Source organism: Onychostoma macrolepis, chromosome 08 (genome assembly GCF_012432095.1).
Source record: "Onychostoma macrolepis isolate SWU-2019 chromosome 08, ASM1243209v1, whole genome shotgun sequence".
In the NCBI taxonomy this organism is placed as follows: Eukaryota; Metazoa; Chordata; class Actinopteri; order Cypriniformes; family Cyprinidae; genus Onychostoma; species Onychostoma macrolepis.
Genome location: NC_081162.1, coordinates 14,821,483 through 14,842,031, shown reverse-complemented (window position 1 = coordinate 14,842,031; position 20,549 = coordinate 14,821,483). Strand labels below are relative to the sequence as shown.

Below are 20,549 nucleotides of genomic sequence, written 5' to 3'. Positions count from 1 at the left end.
TTCTGTCATGTGGTTTATCGTATAAGGTTTATAGCAGGTGTTAACAGTGATTAACAAGCATTAATTGTGAAGGGCAGGGTCGGGTGGGGATGCTATAAACCATTTAATCTCATTTGATTAGTGAGAATATAACCACCCCGCCCATCGTTTGTCTATCACTGTGGCACACACCCCACCACACAACACGACACACTACACCACATCAATCATTTACGACTCCACACGCCCCCCTGCTTACCCACAGCCCACCACAGTACCACCGACTTCACATTTCGAGGCACACCGGAGCGCAGAGAAGCAGTTTCCTGCAGAGAAACGCCGCGAGGAGAGAGGTTTATACTGCTGCGTCACAAAGAGTCGTTTCGCGTCTTTTAAATGCTTTAAATTTCCCTTATGACGTCACACCATGAAGACATCACGGAAGGCTGATCTTTTTTCATATTTACAGGATTTTTAACGTCTGCGTAATACGTAATTGAATCTTAAACTTTGACATTGAATACTTCACAAAAGTATTTAAAGTGTTTAAAATATTTATCTAAAGTGTGAAATAAATAGGCCTACATTTTTCCCCTGTTGTAAAGTAGGGGTTGCGTCTCCAACGTTTTGGAGCTATTCAGTGATTTAAAATTAAAAAAAATCTGTTTATTAAACTGACTTAAATTGACGTCATCACTGTTATTTGTGACCATGGACCACAAAACCAGGGCCATAAGGGTCCAAATCATATGAGAGCTGAATAAATAAGTTTTCCGTTGATGTATGGTTTTGTTAGGATATGACAATATTTGGCCGAGATACAACTATTTGAAAATCTGGAATCTGAGGGTGCATAAAAAATAAAAATACTGAGAAAGTGAGGTCCCTAGCAATGTATATTACTAATCAAAAATTAAGTTTTAATATTTTTACGTTAAGAAAAAAATATCTAGGAACAAAATATCTTGTAACATCTTAATATCTTAATGATTTTTGGCATGAAAGAAAAATCGATAATTTAGACCCATACAATGTATTGTTGGCTATTGCTACAAATATACCCATGCTATTTATGACTGGTTTTGTGGTCCAGGGTCACATAGAATAGCAGGTTTACAGTATTTCTAGAATGTACAAGATTATGTGCTCATGTAGGCTGCTGTAAGAGCTGAGTATGTCCAGTAAGCGGCAGTAAATCGACTCGCGCTGTTCCATCTGCTCCACTAGAAGAAGAGGGAGATTCAAAAGACAGCTGCTGCGACAGTGATAAAGTTATCAGCATGTAGGTATCACAGATTAAAAACTCATATAAACTGAACCCAAAATCAACTGCATGCGTGTCTTACACGTATTTGAACGGGAATCGTAACTACTTGCTGTGTTTGTTCGTTTATCCGATCACTTCTCTGACTTGCGGTCTGTCGTGTTGTGCTCGAGTGTTGCGGCATGCTGTTAATGTTGTTTTAAAGATACAAATCTTTAGTAATTCGTTTTTTTATAAACACATGACCGTTCTTAAGCTATTACTATATTTAGAAATGTTGAATCGGACTCTGTTCGGTACCTGGTAAAGAATGGCGTGGCCTTCAGCGAATGAATGGCTCAAACATTTGAGTTTTACTTGAGGCAGAGAAAATGTGTTTCTGTGATCAGTCTGAATGAAACATGCATCACAAAATTCAGCTTAATCTGAAAACAAAACAAGAACAAAATGGCCATTAAATCCAATTTTTCCATGAAGAAGTTAAATGACAGTGCTCTGAATAGCTTTAATGTGTCTCTCCATATTAGGGCCTGCAAACAATTATATCGCAACCTTCTCAAAAACCCACACACTTCACATCAGCATTTCACACTTGGCTTGGTAAAGGCATGAAAACTGTTTGCTCTAGTGACTGATAGAGAACCGGCCTCACCACACCAAAATAACAGTACTTAATACAAGAACTAAACTGATCCCAGGCCAGTGTTAAAGGAAGCTTACAAAGAAAGAGAACACTTAAAAGTCTCTTGTTTCCTGATTTTGACCCTCAGTTGCATGACACACAATTTTGAAACATCAACTGGCAGTTTTGTCTCTGTGAGCGCTGCAGGTGAGGCTGGTTATTTTTATTTTTGCAATTTTCTTTGTATTTACATTTGGTAGATTTGTTGTTTTTATGGTTATGGTGTATGTTGGCACACTAAATCTGAGTTTTCATCCTTTAGTCCAGTCATGGTTCTGTGTTTGATTTTATCAAAGAAACTATCATTTATTTACATTTTACGCTTATGCATTTAGCAAATAATTTTATTTAAAGTGATTTACAAAAGAGGAAGCATCAATATTAAATTCTGGGGTTTATTAGAAAACTATATTAGAAAGCAAGCTAGAGAAGTGGAGAAATGCATGTTATTTATATATGTGTGGTTCTGTTCATAATTAAAGTGTCTTAACCAGTAAAAATTAATATACTCATAACCTCGTCCACTTGGTCAACTACCATTTTTTCTTTTTGTGTATTAATCTATCAATATTCTTGTAGATTGCAAAATGAAATGTAAAATATCGTGTAAAATGAAAGTTTGTTATTACTTGTATAATATTTTATTTTAGCATACTGATCATTGCCCATCCTGCTCTATAGGTGCATTTAAAAAACAAAAAACAAAAAAACACATCAGATGACTACTAGACTTGAAGGGATATTTCAACCAAAAATTACAATTCTGTCATCATTTACCCACCCTTATGTGATTCCAAACCTGTGTTACTTACTTTCTGCTGTGGGACATAAAAGAAGATATTTCGAAAAATATTTCAGAGTTGTTTCCCATACAATGTATACATTCCATACAAAAAAGTATTTTGATTACTACTTTTCAAAGTATTGAAGCAACATAAGGGTGATTTTGATTATGGATTTTGTTTATTTTTGTTCGAACTATCTCTTTAAGGTTCGTGCTCCATTCACTTGCGTTCACACATACACAGGAAATGCGAAGTAAACGCAAAGATGTTTTAAGCTAGTGAGTCACTATGCATGTTTAAACTGAACTTGTGTATTTTTTTTATATATTTGTGTCTTCGGTCATCTTATTTTCTAAACTATATTTCACATTAGCATGAAGTCCATGTGGTATAGCAGGAATCACACACTCACACCACAGCTTCCTCTGCTATTTTAACTTCAACAGATAAAAAAAAGTTTATATATTATATGTGCTATGAGAAGAAAAACTACTCACGAAATAGACTGTTGCTGTTATTTATATAAGTGTTTGTTGCTTCAGTGGTGTGGATATTACTTACAATGTCAGTCTACCTTTTTATTAATCTAGCTTTTGCCTGTGAAAATGACATGTGGAAGTGATGGTGATGAAAACTGTTGGGTGTTGAAAACAACTGACAGCCGTTGCAGCAAATTTTCAGAAGTAGGCTAACTGTAAAAAAAAAAAATAGTAATTTTTTTTTGAAGGATACTCCACTTCTGTTCTCCGTGGCTCTTAAGGGAGGAAAAAGTAAATTTTTATTAAAGTCATTTTAAAAGGAAAATTCTTTCCTGATTTACTCACTCACACATTGTTCCAAACCTGTATAAAGTTTATTCTGTGGAATACAAAAGAAGTAACTTGAAAAACTTGAAAAGTACAATGAAAGTCAATGGGGTCCAAAACAACGTTTTATTATATTCACAAAATATCTTTGTTTTTCTTCCACAGAAGAAAATTATACAGGTTTAGAACGATATAAGGGTGAATAAATAATAAACTATCCCAAATGAATGAAGAACATCACGCTAATGACTTCTGAGCTGTTCAGTCAGGTGTTAATGAAAACGACACTTATTGGCCCCTGTTGACCCCGAGCCCTTGGCATGTGTGCAGGTGCGATGGTGACATCAGCTACGCAGTCGTTCAAATCGAACCTCTTCACGAGCGCTGGGACCTTGTGGAAGTGTGTGCTGAATTACTCAATGCCCAGTGGCAGCGCAGCATGGGGGCACGAATCCACTCGCTCCGTCAGTCGAGCCACAGCTATCCGGTGTGTCTCCTGTTGCTGAGTGGAGAGAGGCGGAGTCAGGACGAGAAGCTAATAGGCCACGCCCGTTTGTCCCGTGTTCTGGGGAGCCGTAGTCTGTTTGTGGAATCAGTCGTGGTGTGCAGCACATTACGGGGGAAGGGTTACGGCCGTATCCTAATGGAGGGGGTTGAACGGTATGCCAAAGGACGGGGCTGTACCCGATTGTGCCTAACCACCCATGATAAGCAACACTTTTACGCCCATCTGGGGTTTGTGCTGTCCAAACCTGTCCAAAGTGTCGGGACGCTGGCCTCCTTCATGCCCATGGAGTTGCTGCACAAGTTCTGTAGAAGCGCAGAGAACGAGGATGAAGAGAGGAACAGTGATGCTAAGTTTAACAATCCTGCACCATCTACACCTTCTATTTTACCACCTCCTCCTCCTCCTCCTCCACCACCTCCTCCTCCACTCTCCGCTCCACCTCCTCCTCCCCCTATTTCTGCTCCTCCACCTCCTCCTTGTCCTCCGTCATCCTTGGCTCCAGTTAATCAGACTCTGGAGCAAACGCCGTACACCGACAACAGAGGGCTACCCATCTTCTGGATGCACAAGGACATCTGAGACTCATGCTATACTCCTTCTGTCTGTAATTATTCAGGGATTCACAGATAGTGTTTAAGGAACAAGAAGGATCTCGTAAACCTGAACTGTATTGACTCGAATACTGTGACAATCTGAATGTGCCTTAATACCAAAGTTTACCTTGTGTTTTAACTACTATTTATTGACTTTTTTTCTTCTTTTTTTTAATCATTGAAAGGTAAATCTTTGTCACGCCCCTATAAAATAAATGTCACTGCTGAGATTATATCTGCTGCTTTTAAAGGGGTTTATCAAAATAAAAAACTTTCTATATCACTCAAGTGTTGTGCTTGTCATTTCTTAGGATCAGATTTGAGATGGGGTAGTTGATGCATACTGTTTCCATGGACTTTCTTTTCTTTTGATTTTTAAAATATACACTACTGTTCAAAAGTTTGGGGTCAATAATTTTAATGCTTGTGGAAAAAAACCATGTGCTCAGCAAGGCATTTAATTAAGCACTTAGTAAAAACTAATATTGTGAAATATGTTTTGAAAATTAATATAACAGTTTTGTATTTTAAAATGTAATTTATTCCTGTGATGCAAAGCTGAATTTTCAGCATCATTACTTCAGTCTTCAGTGTCGCATGATACTTCCAAAATCATGATACATTTTTTTTCAGGATTCTTTGATGGATAAAGAGTTTATGTATTTGAAATAATATAAATCTTTTGTAAATGGCCCTGCAGTCTATCTCACAAATGATTTTTGTAGGTCTACTACAAAACTTTTTAGTAGGGGTGGGCGATATGACCAAAATCTGATATCACGATATGAATAATTTTATTTCGCAGTAACGATATATCATTATAGTATATAATTATACAATACAGTTATTTTCACTTTAAATAAGGTCTTTATCTTTTTTTTTTTTTTTTGATAATAGAAATTCTTGTCACCAGTGTCAATATCACAAGAAACTAATACTAGCCTAATTTAAAAAAATAAATAAATAAAGTCAGCGATTAAATAAGAAAACCTACAGTAGAACAAATAAGAAATGCTACATACATTGTATAATCAAAGGTACAAAAACACTACACATACGTTTAATTTACAAAATAAAGAATATTTTTGCTGTTTGATTAACATAAATTACACACAGCAGGAATTTTCGACTGCTGTCACTTTAAGAACTCCCCATATTCAGGTGCATCTCAATAAATTAGAATGTCATGGAAAAGTTCATTTATTTCAGTAATTCAACTCAAATTGTGAAACTCGTGTATTAAATAAATTCAATGCACACAGACTGAAGTAGTTTAAGTCTTTGGTTCTTTTAATTGTGATGATTTTGGCTCACATTTAACAAAAACCCACCAATTCACTATCTCAACCAATTAGAATACTTCATAAGACCAATAAAAAAAAACTTTTTTAGTGAATTGTTGGCCTTCTGGAAAGTATGTTCATTTACTGTATATGTACTCAATACTTGGTTGGGGCTCCTTTTGCTTTAATTACTGTCTCAATTCGGTGTGGCATGGAGGTGATCAGTTTGTGGCACTGCTGAGGTGGTATGGACAGTGGCCTTCAGCTCATCTGCAATTTTTGGTCCTTTGTTTCTCATTTTCCTCTTGACAATACCCCATAGATTCTCTATGGGGTTCAGGTCTGGTGAGTTTGCTGGCCAGTCAAGCACACCAACACCATGGTCATTTAACCAACTTTTGGTGCTTTTGGCAGTGTGGGCAGGCGCCAAATCCTGCTGGAAAATGAAATCAGCATCTTCAAAAAGCTGGTCAGCAGAAGGAAGCGTGAAGTGCTCCAAAATTTCTTGGTAAACGGGTGCAGTGACTTTGGTTTTCAAAAAACACAATGGACCAACACCAGCAGATGACATTGCTGATCATCACAGACTGTGGAAACTTAACGCTGGACTTCAAGCAACTTGGGCTATGAGCTTCTCCACCCTTCCTCCAGACTCTAGGACCTTGGTTTCCAAATGAAATACAAAATTTGCTCTCATCTGAAAAGAGGACTTTGGACCACTGGGCAACAGTCCAGTTCTTCTTCTCCTTAGCCCAGGTAAGACGCCTCTGACGTTGTCTGTGGTTCAGGAGTGGCTTAACAAGAGGAATACGACAACTGTAGCCAAATTCCTTGACACGTCTGTGTGGTGGCTCTTGATGCCTTGACCCCAGCCTCAGTCCATTCCTTGTGAAGTTCACCCAAATTCTTGAATCGATTTTTCTTGACAATCCTCATAAGGCTGCGGTTCTCTCGGTTGGTTGTGCATCTTTTTCTTCCACACTTTTTCCGTCCACTCAACTTTCTGTTAACATGCTTGGATACAGCACTCTGTGAACAACCAGCTTCTTTGGCAATGAATGTTTGTGGCTTACCCTCCTTGTGAAGGGTGTCAATGATTGTCTTCTGGACAACTGTCAGATCAGCAGTCTTCCCCATGATTGTGTAGCATACACTGTAAAAAATAAGTGTAATTTTAACTGTAAAATTTTGTAAAAACGCTACTGAAAAAAACTGTTAATATGTTAACAGTGAGTTCCTGTACTATATACAGGGGAAAACTGTAAAAGATCTAACCAGACATTTCATGAAATTTTACAGTAAAATGCTGTTAATTGTACAGTTTTTAGAAGTAAAAATAACAAATCAATGTATAATTTACAGTCAAAAACTGTAAACTGATATTCCCAGAATTCCCTGCGTGACACTCCACATTTGAAAGTATTTTGTTTAAATAATCATGTTTTTTAATAGTTTTTGTTATCAGTTATGTACATTTGGGCTTTATGTTACATCTTCTGTTGTTTAATGAAAGTTTATTGCATTATTTAAGTATCATGTGTGTTACCATGATGGTGTTTTGTATTTGCATGAATGACCCTGTGCACCTTCTATATATTAGTATATACTTCTGCGTGTGGCGAAGCTAACTGATTCTTCATGTGGCTTTCTCTTTTACCACCTCTATTTATTATGGTGGTTGTCAGTATGTTAAAGGTACAAAACAGATTTTAATAGCAGTGTGTGTTTAATTTAGTGGTTTACATTCAAATTTCCCTGTTTGTAAATTACAGTTTTATACTGTAAATTTTACAGTTTTGTTCTGTAAATGTGTTTACAGTTTTTTTCTGTATTTTTTACAGAATTATTCTGGCAACCACAGCTGCCAGAATTATTTTGTAAAAACTACAGAATTTTTTTTACAGTGTAGTGAACCAAACTTAGAGACCATTTTGAAGGCTCAGGAAACCTTTGCAGGTGTTTTGAGTTGATTAGCTGATTGGCATGTCACCATATTCTAATTTGTTAGATAGTGTGATTCACCAGAGATAGTGAATTGGTGAGTTTTTGTTAAATGTGAGCCAAAATAATCACAATTAAAAGAAGCAAAGACTTAAACTACTTCAGTCTGTGTGCATTGAATTTATTTAATACACGAGTTTCACAATTTGAGTTGAATTACTGAAATAAATTAACTTTTCCACAACAATCTAATTTATTGAGATGCACTGTTCTCAGCTGTTGATTTCACTTAAGACCTAAATTACTGTTTACGAGGATACTTGCAAAGATGGGCATTTTGACACATACAAATGTGTGTATTTAACTGTTCAAGGCCTATAAATCAGCAAACATAACTCAGCTCAATACTGTCTTCACGTGCACACGCCTCTATGACAGCGCTCAAAAACAGTTTCTCAGAAAGCACATTCATATAGCGAAATAAGTTCTCTTTCGCTGCTGATTGCCTTTCAGTGACTTAAAATCACTTGTTTTAAACCACAATGCTTAAAAACGTGTGCAAACAATATGTTTTCGTGACCACGTAGCACATCAGCGTCACATGAGTGTGTAACCGCGATAGAAACGATAGTCCAAAATCTCTACCGGTTAATCATGTCTACCGGTATATCGCCTACCCCTAGTGATCAGGCAATCATAGGTATATCTCAAATCAGTTTTAGAACACAGGACATCCCCTCAACTCCCCCAGTATAAACCAAATAATAGGAAGCTGAAAAGTACACTTATTTCTACATTAAATTGCTTTTTTAAATGTATGTCACTAATTTGTGCGTGTATTTCATAGGCATGCTTCTGAGATCATCTATTCCCCATTCCATCCTCACCTTAGCCCTGTCAGTCATTTTGTCTCCCATCAACCCTGTTCAGAATATGGTTGAGGGGATGGAGTCTGTCATCGGGAGACGTGGCTTTTCAGTGATCTGGAATATACCTACTGCTCGGTGTCAGCGTCGATATGGAGTCTCCCTGCCGCTGCGCCAATTCAACATCATTCATAACTCACAGCAGAGATTTCAGGGTCAAAATATGAGCATATTTTATCAGCGCCGTCTGGGTCTTTATCCCTACATCAACCGTCAAGGCTCAAAGGTCAATGGTGGCCTGCCTCAACAAGGATCCCTGAAGGCTCACCTATCATTGGCTGAGGCGCAGATCAATGAAGTGTTGAGACACACGTTCAGTGGATTAGCCGTGCTAGATTGGGAAGCATGGCAGCCCATATGGATGTGGAACTTCGGGACAAGAATTGTATATAGGAAAATTTCCAAAAAGCTGGTTAGGTGGAAACATCCAGATATGTCAGAGGAAGAAGTGAAATCCGAGGCGAAGGCGGAGTTTGAATTAGGAGCAAGACTGTTTATGGAAGAGACTCTGCGCCTTGGTGTTCGCCTCTGCCCAGAGGGATTATGGGGGTTTTATGGGTTTCCCAGTTGTTATAACAATCAAGGCCAAGGGCAGAGCGGATACACGGGGCAGTGCCACAATGGAACAGAGATTCTGAATGACAGACTGGCGTTTCTATGGCAACACTCTACCGCCTTGTATCCCAGCATTTATTTGTGGCGTAAGCTGGCCGGACATGTACACGCTCAACTCATGGTGAGACACCGTGTACTTGAGGCCTTCCGAGTGGCATCCCAGCATTCACCTGGCACTGAAGCACTTCCTGTTTTTCCCTATGCCAGAGTGGCGTTCACACACACATTGGCGTTTCTGAATCAGGTACCTCTTGACAATTTCCACATGGTGTTTTTACATCGTGTTTGTTCTGAGCTCCAGGCTTATCATGCATTAGTGGGCTCTTCACCTCCACCCAGAATAGATCCTGAAAGAGGAGGGGTTTAGTTCTGAGCTTGTGCCCAGAACAGACACCTCATCTTCGCCTTTAAGCGGTTGGTTCTCCTTTAGCTCAGAATCATGCTAGCAAATTCTTGGTCTGTACTTACTAAATATGCATTTTTTGTTATTGTAGCGGTAACTAACCTCCTTTCTCAAGGGGGCAATAGAGTCAATTAAAGTTCATTTTTAAAAACATTTTTTAATAATAATAAAATATTATTTAATATTTATTAAAATATCATGTTAAATTTAATCCTTAGCAAATTTTCTTTTATAAAAAATGTTTTTTAATAGTTTTAGTTTTATTTCTGTAATTTTAGCATACACTTATTTCACTTGGTTGCCAAGGCAACATTTCTAATTTTCTTTTAGTTTAAGTTCTTCATCTAATAATTTTATTTGATTTTAATATTCAATTAACATAAATGTTTTAATTTTATCTGACAATAACAACAGAAACATTCAGATACATTAATCGATTATGTTTCAAGCTAGAGTGTCTTAATTCAGGCTGATCTGACTTTTAAAACTACATTCTTCTGTGAAACTGTATCATATATGTGTATCTTTTCAGACGGATTTGGAGCACACACTAGGTGAGAGTGCTGCTTTAGGGGCCGCTGGAGTCGTGTTATGGGGCGAGCTGAGTTTTGCAAAGTCTAAGGTCAGTAGGCCTAACTATATGTGAGGATTTATATAGTCTGGATTTACCAATGCTCTCGATAAGTCTATACGCTGTCAGTACACAAACTGAAAATGCATAATATTCAATATTAGATTTAGCACATATCTTGTTACTCATTGCTGCAGCTATAATATACATTTCTGTCCTTCTTCAGCGGCAGTGCGCTCTCCTGCGTGATTACATTAGCTCAGAATTAGGAGAGTATGTCGCCGCCCTGCAGGCCGGTGTGAGGAACTGCAGTAAGAGAATGTGTAACAACCAGGGACGCTGCGCTCGACGGGACCCTCACTCAGGTTACATGATCTCTATACATGGTACCCATGAAGCTCTTCCTCTCAGTGACATGAGGTCAAAGTTCAAGTGTGTCTGTTACGAAGGATGGGGAGGAGAACACTGCGAGCAAAGAATTTCCTAAGAACAGATATGCTTTTCTGATTTTCATTCATTTTCACTGTGGGGATTTTTAAAACATCTTTGTTGAAAAAGTTATCACTGTTATCAAAGCTACTCACTGTGTTGGTTTGGTGAATCACATTACAAATTTTGATTTGAAGCAAATAAGCATTTGAAAATCGAACAAAGGCCAGAGCACAAGAGTGAACAAAATAAAGAGTGTATCTAAATAATAAAGTAGTGTAAGCATATGAAGACTGTTATTTTATTCGCACTGCTTTATGGGTGTGGATGAGCCCTAAGAAATCTTTTATCATGATTGGCTTTTGATTCTCTGATTGGTGGAGATTTCTTTGCAGAATCATGTGTAATGTCAACTTCCTGTTGAGAAAATGAATAGGATTTTTACTTCCAGAACCAGATTGTTGCAATATAACCCCACAGTGGAAAAGGTAAAGTAATTTCAGGAAGCTAGTTGTTGTATTTATTGATGAAAGGACTTTTTTTTTTTTTTAAATTTGGTATAATGCGCACATGTATATCTTTCACAATAAAACCAGGACCCCACAAAATGTAAGAACATTTTCATTTATATTTATTTTTTATTCTTATTTTAAAATTCCTTTTTTTTTCTTATTAAATAGAATGTTAGTCTATATAATTATTTACAATCATTCAGCAATCAGTCAAAAAAAGCTCACCATAGTGAATGTTCTTGCACATTCACAATATTTTTAGCACAATTTAATGTTTGTAGGAGTAATAGCAATGAATTAAAATATAATAACAAGTATGATTATTCACATTCTTTCCATATTTCTTAGTGTTGTTTCATATTATCATTTGCTTTAGTGAAACTAATATAGCAAGTCAAAAAGTATGTAACCATAGAAGTGTACAAAACAATACTGGTGAAAAGTCCATTAATACATTATTTTCCAGTTACACTGCACAAAAATCAGGAGGCTGAGTGAATGTTTTTGAGCAAGATAAGGGATTCCACCAAAGTAATAGAAGCCTTTAAGACATAGAATCACACATTGATGTGAAGTAATCGGTAATCTTCTCTCAGTGTTGTCACAGTGCAGTAATGTTTCACCTGTGGGTCTGTATAGAATGATTTTTTGTTATGGTCGTTGCTCTGTGAGGTTGATGTGCAGCTTTTGCAGCTCTTGTAAGAGTTGGGAGATTTCTTCAGTGGTTTCCTTTTTCTGTTTCACCATCTCCAAAAGTGTGTGGAGAGCACTGCTCTGCTGGACTGGAGGGTTAATAACAGAAAACACGTTATTTGATAAAACAACAATTCCGCAGGCCCTCCAAATGAATGTTTTGGAATCAATATATTAAAAAAGCTCAGTCAACAGCATCAGTGGAATAATGATGATTACCACAGCAAGTGGAAACAATAATGACAACAAAAACGCTTATGGAGGCCCTATGTTACTTTTGACACAAGCATGCAAAGTTTCTCGGCGGGACACTTTTGCAAGGGAACACCAACTTAACAAAAAGTTTTGTTGGGGGACTGCAATACCTTTGCGAGAGAACAACTGGGAATGTGATTATTTTGCAAGAGAACGCAAAAGCATTGAAACAAGATTATGCCACAAAAGCTGTGAACGGACTGTGACTTGTATTGAAGCCAAAACATTTCTTTCAGTTTAGCCTTAAAACGTTAATTTCAGAATTTCAGCTTTAACAAACAGATTGTCTCACCTAAAAAACTGAAGATAAGAATGAGAGTAAGGAGGAAGGCAATAATGGCTGCACATGCTAAAAAATAGTGCCGCCTAGTGGAAGTGCATATGTCATTCAGTCTGCTCACACAGGGCCTTCTCACTGGTTGACCTGTTTGATAAACAACTCCCTGATCTTGCATCTGAAAATTCCCATTGGAGATAGGAGGTGGTGGACGGGCTGGCTGAACACCTGCCAGTGAGAAGTGGGTGAGAGTGCTATAGAAACCAATGAGGATTTTAAAGTCAGACATGATGTACATGACATGATGAAATACCTTTGCTGTGCTGTTCCGAGTGTGTGCGGTGCAGGTCATTGATGGAGTCGACGGAATGGAGCTCAATCTCTGTCAGGTCTCGCTCGCTGACACGAACAAACGCTGGAGGAGGAGAAGGAGTGGACTTCATGATCACTCCCACCACTGACAAACAGACAGAGAATGCGAACCTGAGTCAAAGATTCAAAAATTATTAAAAAAAAAAAATAAAATCAATATTTACTCCTCCTCAAGTTGTTTTAAACCCTTATGACTCTGTCTTTCATGAAATACAAAAGAAGAAATTTTGTACTGGTCTCACTTTTCCATGCAATTGCAATGAATGGAGACCAGAGCTTTTAAACTTCAAAAAAGGATAATTTTTTTCAAACCATATGATAACTTCATGTGAGACACAGACTGAAATTTAGGTCATCCAGTAACTGTAATTCCATGGGACAGAGCAAGGAAAACAGTCTTCAGTTTTTCACATTTTGCGTTTCCATTAAGAAAGTCAGTCCTATGGTTTTTAAATGAAATGAATGTGAATAAATTATGTCAGTATTATAAGTTTGAGTGAACTATTCCTCAAAAAAAAAAAAATATAACTAAATAACTATTCCCATCCCCATCCTTTAATGATTGGATGCTAAATTAAGGGGAAAAAAATATTACATTTTACAGTTAAAGCACATATTTATTGATGTAAAATGTGTTGCATTTGCATAAGTGTATGTCTATATTGCTGTTGTTTTTGAACAGCTATATTTATCTCAAACATTATGCCAACTTTGATGCATGAATGAAAACCAGTTGAAGTCTGGAAACAGCAGTGATTATATAAACATGGACATTTGTTTATTTGGTACTGTTCACCACCAAAAACTCTTTTCAGCCCCTTACATATCTCAGATGAAGAAAGTAAACAGTGCACTTCATGCATCAAACATCCCATCCCATTTAAAAACGGAAAAATAAAAATAAAAATCAGGTGATAGTCTCAGATGAATTTTGGCTGAATAGACTGAAGTAAAATCAGAAGCAGGTGATCTCATATCAACTGTTAGATGTCTCTACTATGGCCCAAATACACACTAACTTAACTGAAAATGATTTCTTAGTGGCTAACTGTTGATGCCTGTGGCCGTGTATAGGCTACTTACCCTCAGATTGTGTTTTCATCAAACGCTAGTAGACGTCTGTGCGTGTCGTTGTCGTTGATAAACACTATAGAAAACGCAGTGAAACCGAATGGTCTTCTCTCACGGTCTGAAGCGATCTGTGTCCGTCTCGTCCGCCTGGCACCTCTACCCCTAAACACAGCTCAAAATCCCCAGACCCAAAATAGCTGCTGCCTCATGGACGAGAAGAACTGTTATTTATAGATTTGGGGCCAAACAATCATTCAGTTACATGCAGACTTTGTGTATATTGTGATACAGGAATTAAAACTTTGATACTGGAAGAAAATGGCTTAATATGCAGATTAACAGAAGGAATGTGTTCTTATTTCCATTATTTCTTAACTTGTCTTGGGGTAATATAAAAACTACGACATAAACTTTTTACTTTTTCTTACAAACTAAGCGAAATCGTTTAGAAGCTAGCTAGCGTTGGGAACCGAGAACAGGTTCTTTTTCAGATTATGTGTGATCGACTCCTGAATGAATGACTCGTATGAGTCGGTTCCTTTTGGTGGATCAAAACTGCACACAGTGCGACCAGCGTTATCCGATTCTCGAGCGACCGAAGACCTCATACTGAACGCGAAAATTAGGCTCTTATGACGATCCACAAAGAAATATGAACAAAGTGTTACTATATGTTCATGAAAATTAAATTAGTGTATACTGACTTGTTATATTAAATGACTAGTTAAAGATTCATTATGAGTTTTGTTGTTGAGATCAGTTTTTTATATGAAAGAATTGAAAATATTGCTTTTTGTTTTTGTTTGTTTAGTAGTGCTATATAATATAGAGGACAAGTAGATTAAAATGTCTCCTGTAAACACCTTTTGTAAAAAAAAAATATTTCCTCTTTTCATATCATATTATTTGTAAACAGACTACTGGAGGCAGTAAATTATAAAGTTGGATTTTTTTTATAGCTTTTATTAATTACACTTCATTCAAAATACACATTTTTATCTGTTCATGTAAATGCATGAACTGATAAAAATCTAAATGTATTGTGAATGTAAGTCACTTATTTGGATAAAAGCGTAATTTCTAACCAAATACTTGTTCCTCGAAAGTACTAAAATAATTGTTATATTCCTAACAAAACACATCCTTCATTTTTGTGCTGCGTGTCTAAAAGGAAAGTCGGAGGATTTAGTTGAAGTGGCTGTGGGGAGTTGCTCAACAGCACGTGTACGTTAGGCATTTCAACTACATTTCCCAGGATTCCCTGAATTTACGCTCCTTGTTTTGCAGGGAAAGCAGAATTACGAGAGTGAGAGTCGAGTCCAACCGAGCTGTCAGTGCCTGCGCTGGGCTTTTGAACAACTGGTGTGAAACTGAACGAAAGGTAAAATGCTCGCTCGGGCTTTTGCAAACGGACTCTGTAACCGACTTCCAAGGGAAGCCACGCGGACTGTCGGTCTGGGAGCAACGGGGCGGCAGGATAGGCAAGTTTCCACAGAGGTATGCACGGAACTGGGATCGTTAAAAACATCATAAGCTATGCAAACGTTAAACAACCTAAAATAAACCGAAGTCTTTGCAAAAAGCTAAAGATAATTTCCTGCAAAGTTCGTGAAAGTAAAGTTTTCACTTGGTGCATTTCAGTATAATGCCTTGACTACTGAGATGATTTTGAATCTAGTGCTCTGCTATGGCTCATGGTGTCGTTCATGCAGGAGAAACACGGGCATCTGCCGCGCTGTGCGCTCGAGCTGCTGCGCTAATTAAGAGCACGAGAGCGCCCATCCGTACAGAGTCCTCGCGGCTTTGACTGTGTGTGAATCACTGAAACACACAAGCTGCGGTCCGATTCATGTTGTTCCTACGCAGTGTTCACTACTCCCTAAAAATGTTCACTTCACCTAGCAAAACGAGAACACCCTGTAACGTAGAAATCACGCAGAGTCGCGCAGATTATGAGTTTCTTGTAAGCGAAATTGTAAATATTAGATTCGGCAACTGCTCTGATTTTTTTTTAAAGTCTTTTTTCCTTTGTTAGTTCATTTTCAATGGTCCTGTGGTGTTACAAATGAATTAAAACTGTAATCTCTCACCTAATATGATTTTTTTTTAAACTACATAATAATGTCTATGATAGTGATAAAATAATTAGACTAAATCATTGGTAGTCACAAGGCACTGAATTCTCTTGAATTCCTAAACCTGTCTGAGTGTGTGAAACCTGATGTAATAAAGATCAAGCCTCAAACACACTCTCTCAGTGGATCAGATAGTGTTCTAGCCTCTCATTCAGACTACTTAGTTGACTTTGGACTGGTTTCGTAAACTGTAAATAGCTAATGGGAGATAAAAGTGGGCGGACTCATAGGTAGGAGCCAGTCAAAGGTCACAGCACCTTAAGCTGATTTAATAACACACACATGATCTTATTTATTACAGAATCTACTCATTAAACCCCCAGTGATTCTGAACAACATATAATATACCATGAAAATGAAAGCTATACATTTGTACTGTACTGTTTTACTATTATTATTATTATTAACTATATTATTGACTGTATTATATAAATATGAACTTTATACAACAGGTTTTAGTTGAATTGATTTTTCTCTGTATCAAGGTGGCGCTCAAGAAGACCCCGCTGTATGACTTCCACAGGGCTCAGGGTGGTAAGATGGTGGAGTTTGCAGGATGGAGTATGCCTGTGCAGTACAAAGACAGTCACATTAACTCACACATGCACACACGCCAGCACTGCTCCATCTTCGACGTCAGTCACATGCTGCAGGTCAGTGTTTAGACATATAATGTACTGTATGTAGACTAATTCATATGGTTTGTTTTGACCCAATACATGTTTTTGAAATTAAGTAAAAAACTTAAAATTCGACATCAGGCTGTTTATTATTTTGAGATAAGTGTGTCTACTAAATATTCGTTGTTTTCTCCTCATAGACTAAAGTCTTTGGTAGAGACAGAGTGAAGTTCGTAGAGTCTCTGATTGTTGGAGACATCGCTGAACTAAAAGACAACCAGGTAAGACACACCCACACAGAGAGAGTTCTAATAACTGTCAACTTTAGTAAAAAAACATGCTTTAGTCATCAAAAATAACATTTCTTTTCCTAGGGCACTCTCTCCCTCTTCACAAACACTAAAGGAGGAATCATGGATGATCTGATTGTGACCAAGACAGATCAGGGTTACCTGTATGTTGTCTCCAATGCTGGTTGTGCGGACAAAGACTCTGCTCATATGCAGGCCAGTAACAGTTAATGATCATTAAACATATTCATTTACTTGATTCTGATTGATCAGGCATTCAAATATTTGTGTATAATGACTGAAAATATTAACCCCATTAAACACCACAAGGGGGCGTCAAAATTCCTTAACATTTTTCATTTCCAGTTATTTTTAATCATACTATTGTGTGAAAATCTGACTTTTTTTAATGCAGTAGGTCTGTTAATAATTTTTTATTGTATATATTTATTTGCTTACGCATGTTTGTTCAAATGTATGTGTGTTTGTTTGTAGGCCAGACTGCAGGAGTTTAAAGCAGCAGGTCATGATGTAGATTTGGAGTTCATGGATGAAAGTCTCATTGCTCTGCAGGGTAAGTCATGGGTCTGTGGTATACTTGCATGGTTATACTGTCCACATTCCTGCTTTATGTTTTTAGAATACATTGGTGTGTGTGTTATTTAAATGCATTATGTACATTTTTGGGGCATTTGTTTAGGAAATTATTATATGTTCATTAATGTGTATGCAGGCCCATCAATGGCCCAGGTTCTGCAGAAAGGTGTGGGTGATGACCTCAGGAATTTGACCTTTATGACCAGTGTTTTGACCCCAGTGTTTGGCATCCGGGGCTGCAGGATCACACGCTGCGGATATACAGGGGAGGATGGAGTTGAGGTGTGTGATCTCCATCTGAATGTATGACAACTATACTGAAATGATTTACTATTATTCAAAAGTTTGAGTTTTTTTAACTTAATACTTTTATTTAACAAGGATGCACTCAATTGGTCAAAAGTGTCAGTGAAGACATAATGTTACAAAAGATTTCTATTTCAAATGAATGCCGTTTGTTTAAAGTTTCTATTCATCAACGAAAACAATATATCATGGATTCTACAAAAATATTAAGCATCTCAATTGTTTTAACATTGATAATACAAGTAAATGTTTCTTGAGCCCCCAAATCAGCATATTAGAATGATTTCTGAAGGATAATGTGACGCTGAAGACTGGAGGAATGGCTAATAAAAATTCTGCTTTGCAATCACAGTAATAAACAGTTATTTTAAATTGCAATAATAATTCACAATGTTACTGTTTTTACTGCATTTTGATAAAATAAATGCAGCCTTGGTGATTATATGAGACTTATTTTAAAACCATTAAAAATCTTACAGACTCCAGACTTTTGTGTCTCGTGATAAATCATTAGAGGCACAAATCTCATATTTTTTACAGTGTAATAACTGTTAGATATGTATGATAGATGAGTCTATTATCTAATAATAAAATTAACTAAACTAGCTAGTTTTTTAAACTTTCTTTTTGGGAGGTTGGTTTGTGTGTGTGTTTTTTATTTTTTATTTTTTTTAGCATGTCTATAACATTTATGCTCTTGTATTTACATATGATTTATTCAGATCTCAGTACCAAGTGGAGATGTTGTCTCCCTGACTGAAAAGTTGTTAGCCGATAGTGAGGTGAAACTCGCTGGTCTCGGTGCCAGAGACAGTCTGAGGCTGGAGGCGGGACTTTGTCTATACGGCAATGACATTGATGAGACCACCACACCTGTGGAAGCAAGTCTTGTTTGGACTATAGGTGCGTCAAGACTTAATATCACTTCCCATGTATGTATATTGAATGCTAATGTATTTGTGTGTGTTTTAAGGTAAGCGTCGTCGTCAGGCACAAGATTTCCCTGGTGCTGACATCATTGTTCCACAAATAAAGGCAAAGACTCAGAGAAAGAGAGTGGGAGTGATCTCCACTGGACCACCTGTCAGACAGCACACACCAATCCTGTCATCTGATGGCAGGGTTATAGGTAACAAACGCATTTGTGTTTAACAGAATAATTCAAAATCATTGTTTATTCACCCTCATGTCATTCCAAACTCTACTTTAATTAAGGTGAGGTCACCAGTGGATGCCCCTCCCCCTGCCTCAAACAGAATGTTGCCATGGGCTACGTGGAAGCTGGCTTCAGTAAAGTGGGCACATCTATCCAGGTGGAAGTGAGGAAGAAAGCAGTGCCAGCAGTGGTCAGCAAGATGCCATTTGTGCCCACCAAGTACTACATGGGCCAGTAGACGTAATGATCATAAAAGCGTCTGTGTTTATGAGAGGGTCTCTCGTAAATCTGTCTGGTAGTATTTAGCAGTGGAGGTCACTGCCACTGGATTCCCACTGGAATGGAGACCAACATTAGAGATTATGTAAAGCCTGAGAGACACGTCAACATTGAGCATTCCATAATGCAAACTTTAAACACAAACATAATTTACTTCCATTTAAATTACATTCCAGGACATTCTGTTTTTTGCACAAAATTTTGCCCACTTCACTAGAAATTCAAATCAAATGGAATTTCAGGATGTGGGAAAGGAGCACTTGCTGTCTGTGTGTGTGTGTGTGTGTGTGTGTGTGTGTGTGTGTGTGTGTGTGTGTGTCCGTGTCTAACATAGAGCACTTAAAATGTTAGTTTGAGTGTGGGAAGGTGACATCTGTTTTAAAGACTACTGACTAGGATTCCTTTAATAAGTTTGCCACATACCTGGTTCATTTTATGCCAGTGTACTGTTTTAGTGTCATAACTTTATGATGTACAATGATAAAATAATTAACAAAGCTAATCTGAATGAGATAAACTGTTTTAGAAAAGTGCCTAATTTCTCAGTTGTCATGCTGTAGTATTGTTAATGTCATTAGCTTTAGACCACATCACTGAAGTCTTTCTGTCCAAAAGAACATTTCCATTTATGGTTCTTTTTGGGCTGTGATTAAATAATTAAATTTATTCTATATAATTTTATAAACTTTTACTTGATTGGTTGTTCCCCAAAATAAGACTTTTAAAGTATATACACTTATCAGCAGTCAACAATTTGGTAGTTTGTGTTTGTACTGTGGGCTGTGATTTAAAATAAAGTTTTTAACTTAAGTATAACATTTTAGATTTTGGACTATATTGGCAGAGACTAAATTTGGCTATTTTTAGTTTGCGTGTAACGTATTATGGTGAGTCGTAATAGTTGTTTAGTTAATAAATAGTAAAATAAGTATTGTTTAGTGAATTATTAACTTGTTAAAGAGTGAATGGGTTCTATGACCGGTGTTGATAAACCTGACGGCCACGTGTACCACCGTCTCACTCAATGAGAATTACTAGCAGCATAAAAGTCGCGGTATAATGACAGTTCTGTTTAGCGTCCTTATTGTTTTCACACAGAAAAGTTTATAAAGCTGTAACTTTTTTGCAGACTGAGCAATCCAAACAGTTCTGAATTGCTGATCATTGTGGGAATTGTAGTTCTCAATTTTACGTCTCTCGC

General features: G+C 37.2%; 3 protein-coding genes across 9 annotated transcripts; 2 read left to right on the top strand and 1 right to left on the bottom strand.

Annotated features, from left to right (window-relative positions):
- Positions 1–89: 89 nt before the first annotated feature.
- hyal3 (hyaluronidase 3) lies at positions 90–15,379 on the top strand. 4 transcript variants are annotated; one of them, XM_058784196.1, is made up of 5 exons: positions 90–332; positions 1,135–1,261; positions 8,689–9,626; positions 10,318–10,407; positions 10,583–11,072. In XM_058784196.1, exons 3-5 carry the CDS (start codon positions 8,691–8,693, stop codon positions 10,841–10,843), a joined length of 1,287 nt encoding a protein of 428 aa, XP_058640179.1. In that variant the 5' UTR covers positions 90–332; positions 1,135–1,261; positions 8,689–8,690; the 3' UTR covers positions 10,844–11,072. The 4 variants fall into 4 exon arrangements, with proteins under 4 accessions (XP_058640179.1, XP_058640178.1, XP_058640180.1 ...); XM_058784197.1 differs by lacking the exons at positions 90–332; positions 1,135–1,261 and adding exons at positions 1,273–2,072; positions 15,253–15,379 and having other exon boundaries at positions 10,583–10,721; XM_058784195.1 differs by having other exon boundaries at positions 90–1,261.
- si:dkey-20d21.12 (uncharacterized protein LOC556245 homolog) lies at positions 11,485–14,228 on the bottom strand. Of its 3 annotated transcripts, none has more exons than XM_058784223.1 (4): positions 13,978–14,228; positions 12,836–12,937; positions 12,538–12,750; positions 11,485–12,079 (listed from the first exon to the last, which is right to left on the bottom strand). In XM_058784223.1, the coding sequence occupies exons 1-4, from the start codon at positions 13,994–13,996 to the stop codon at positions 11,949–11,951; spliced, it is 465 nt and encodes a 154-aa protein (XP_058640206.1). In that variant the 5' UTR covers positions 13,997–14,228; the 3' UTR covers positions 11,485–11,948. The 3 variants fall into 3 exon arrangements, with proteins under 3 accessions (XP_058640206.1, XP_058640205.1, XP_058640204.1); XM_058784222.1 differs by having other exon boundaries at positions 11,488–12,079; positions 12,836–13,005; positions 13,978–14,196; XM_058784221.1 differs by having other exon boundaries at positions 11,490–12,079; positions 12,836–12,979; positions 13,978–14,183.
- Positions 15,218–20,079, top strand: amt (aminomethyltransferase). Of its 2 annotated transcripts, none has more exons than XM_058784199.1 (9): positions 15,218–15,462; positions 16,586–16,753; positions 16,921–17,001; positions 17,095–17,226; positions 17,506–17,584; positions 17,744–17,889; positions 18,636–18,816; positions 18,887–19,042; positions 19,129–20,075. In XM_058784199.1, the coding sequence occupies exons 1-9, from the start codon at positions 15,352–15,354 to the stop codon at positions 19,305–19,307; spliced, it is 1,233 nt and encodes a 410-aa protein (XP_058640182.1). In that variant the 5' UTR covers positions 15,218–15,351; the 3' UTR covers positions 19,308–20,075. The 2 variants fall into 2 exon arrangements, with proteins under 2 accessions (XP_058640182.1, XP_058640183.1); XM_058784200.1 differs by having other exon boundaries at positions 15,310–15,446; positions 19,129–20,079.
- Positions 20,080–20,549: the final 470 nt, after the last annotated feature.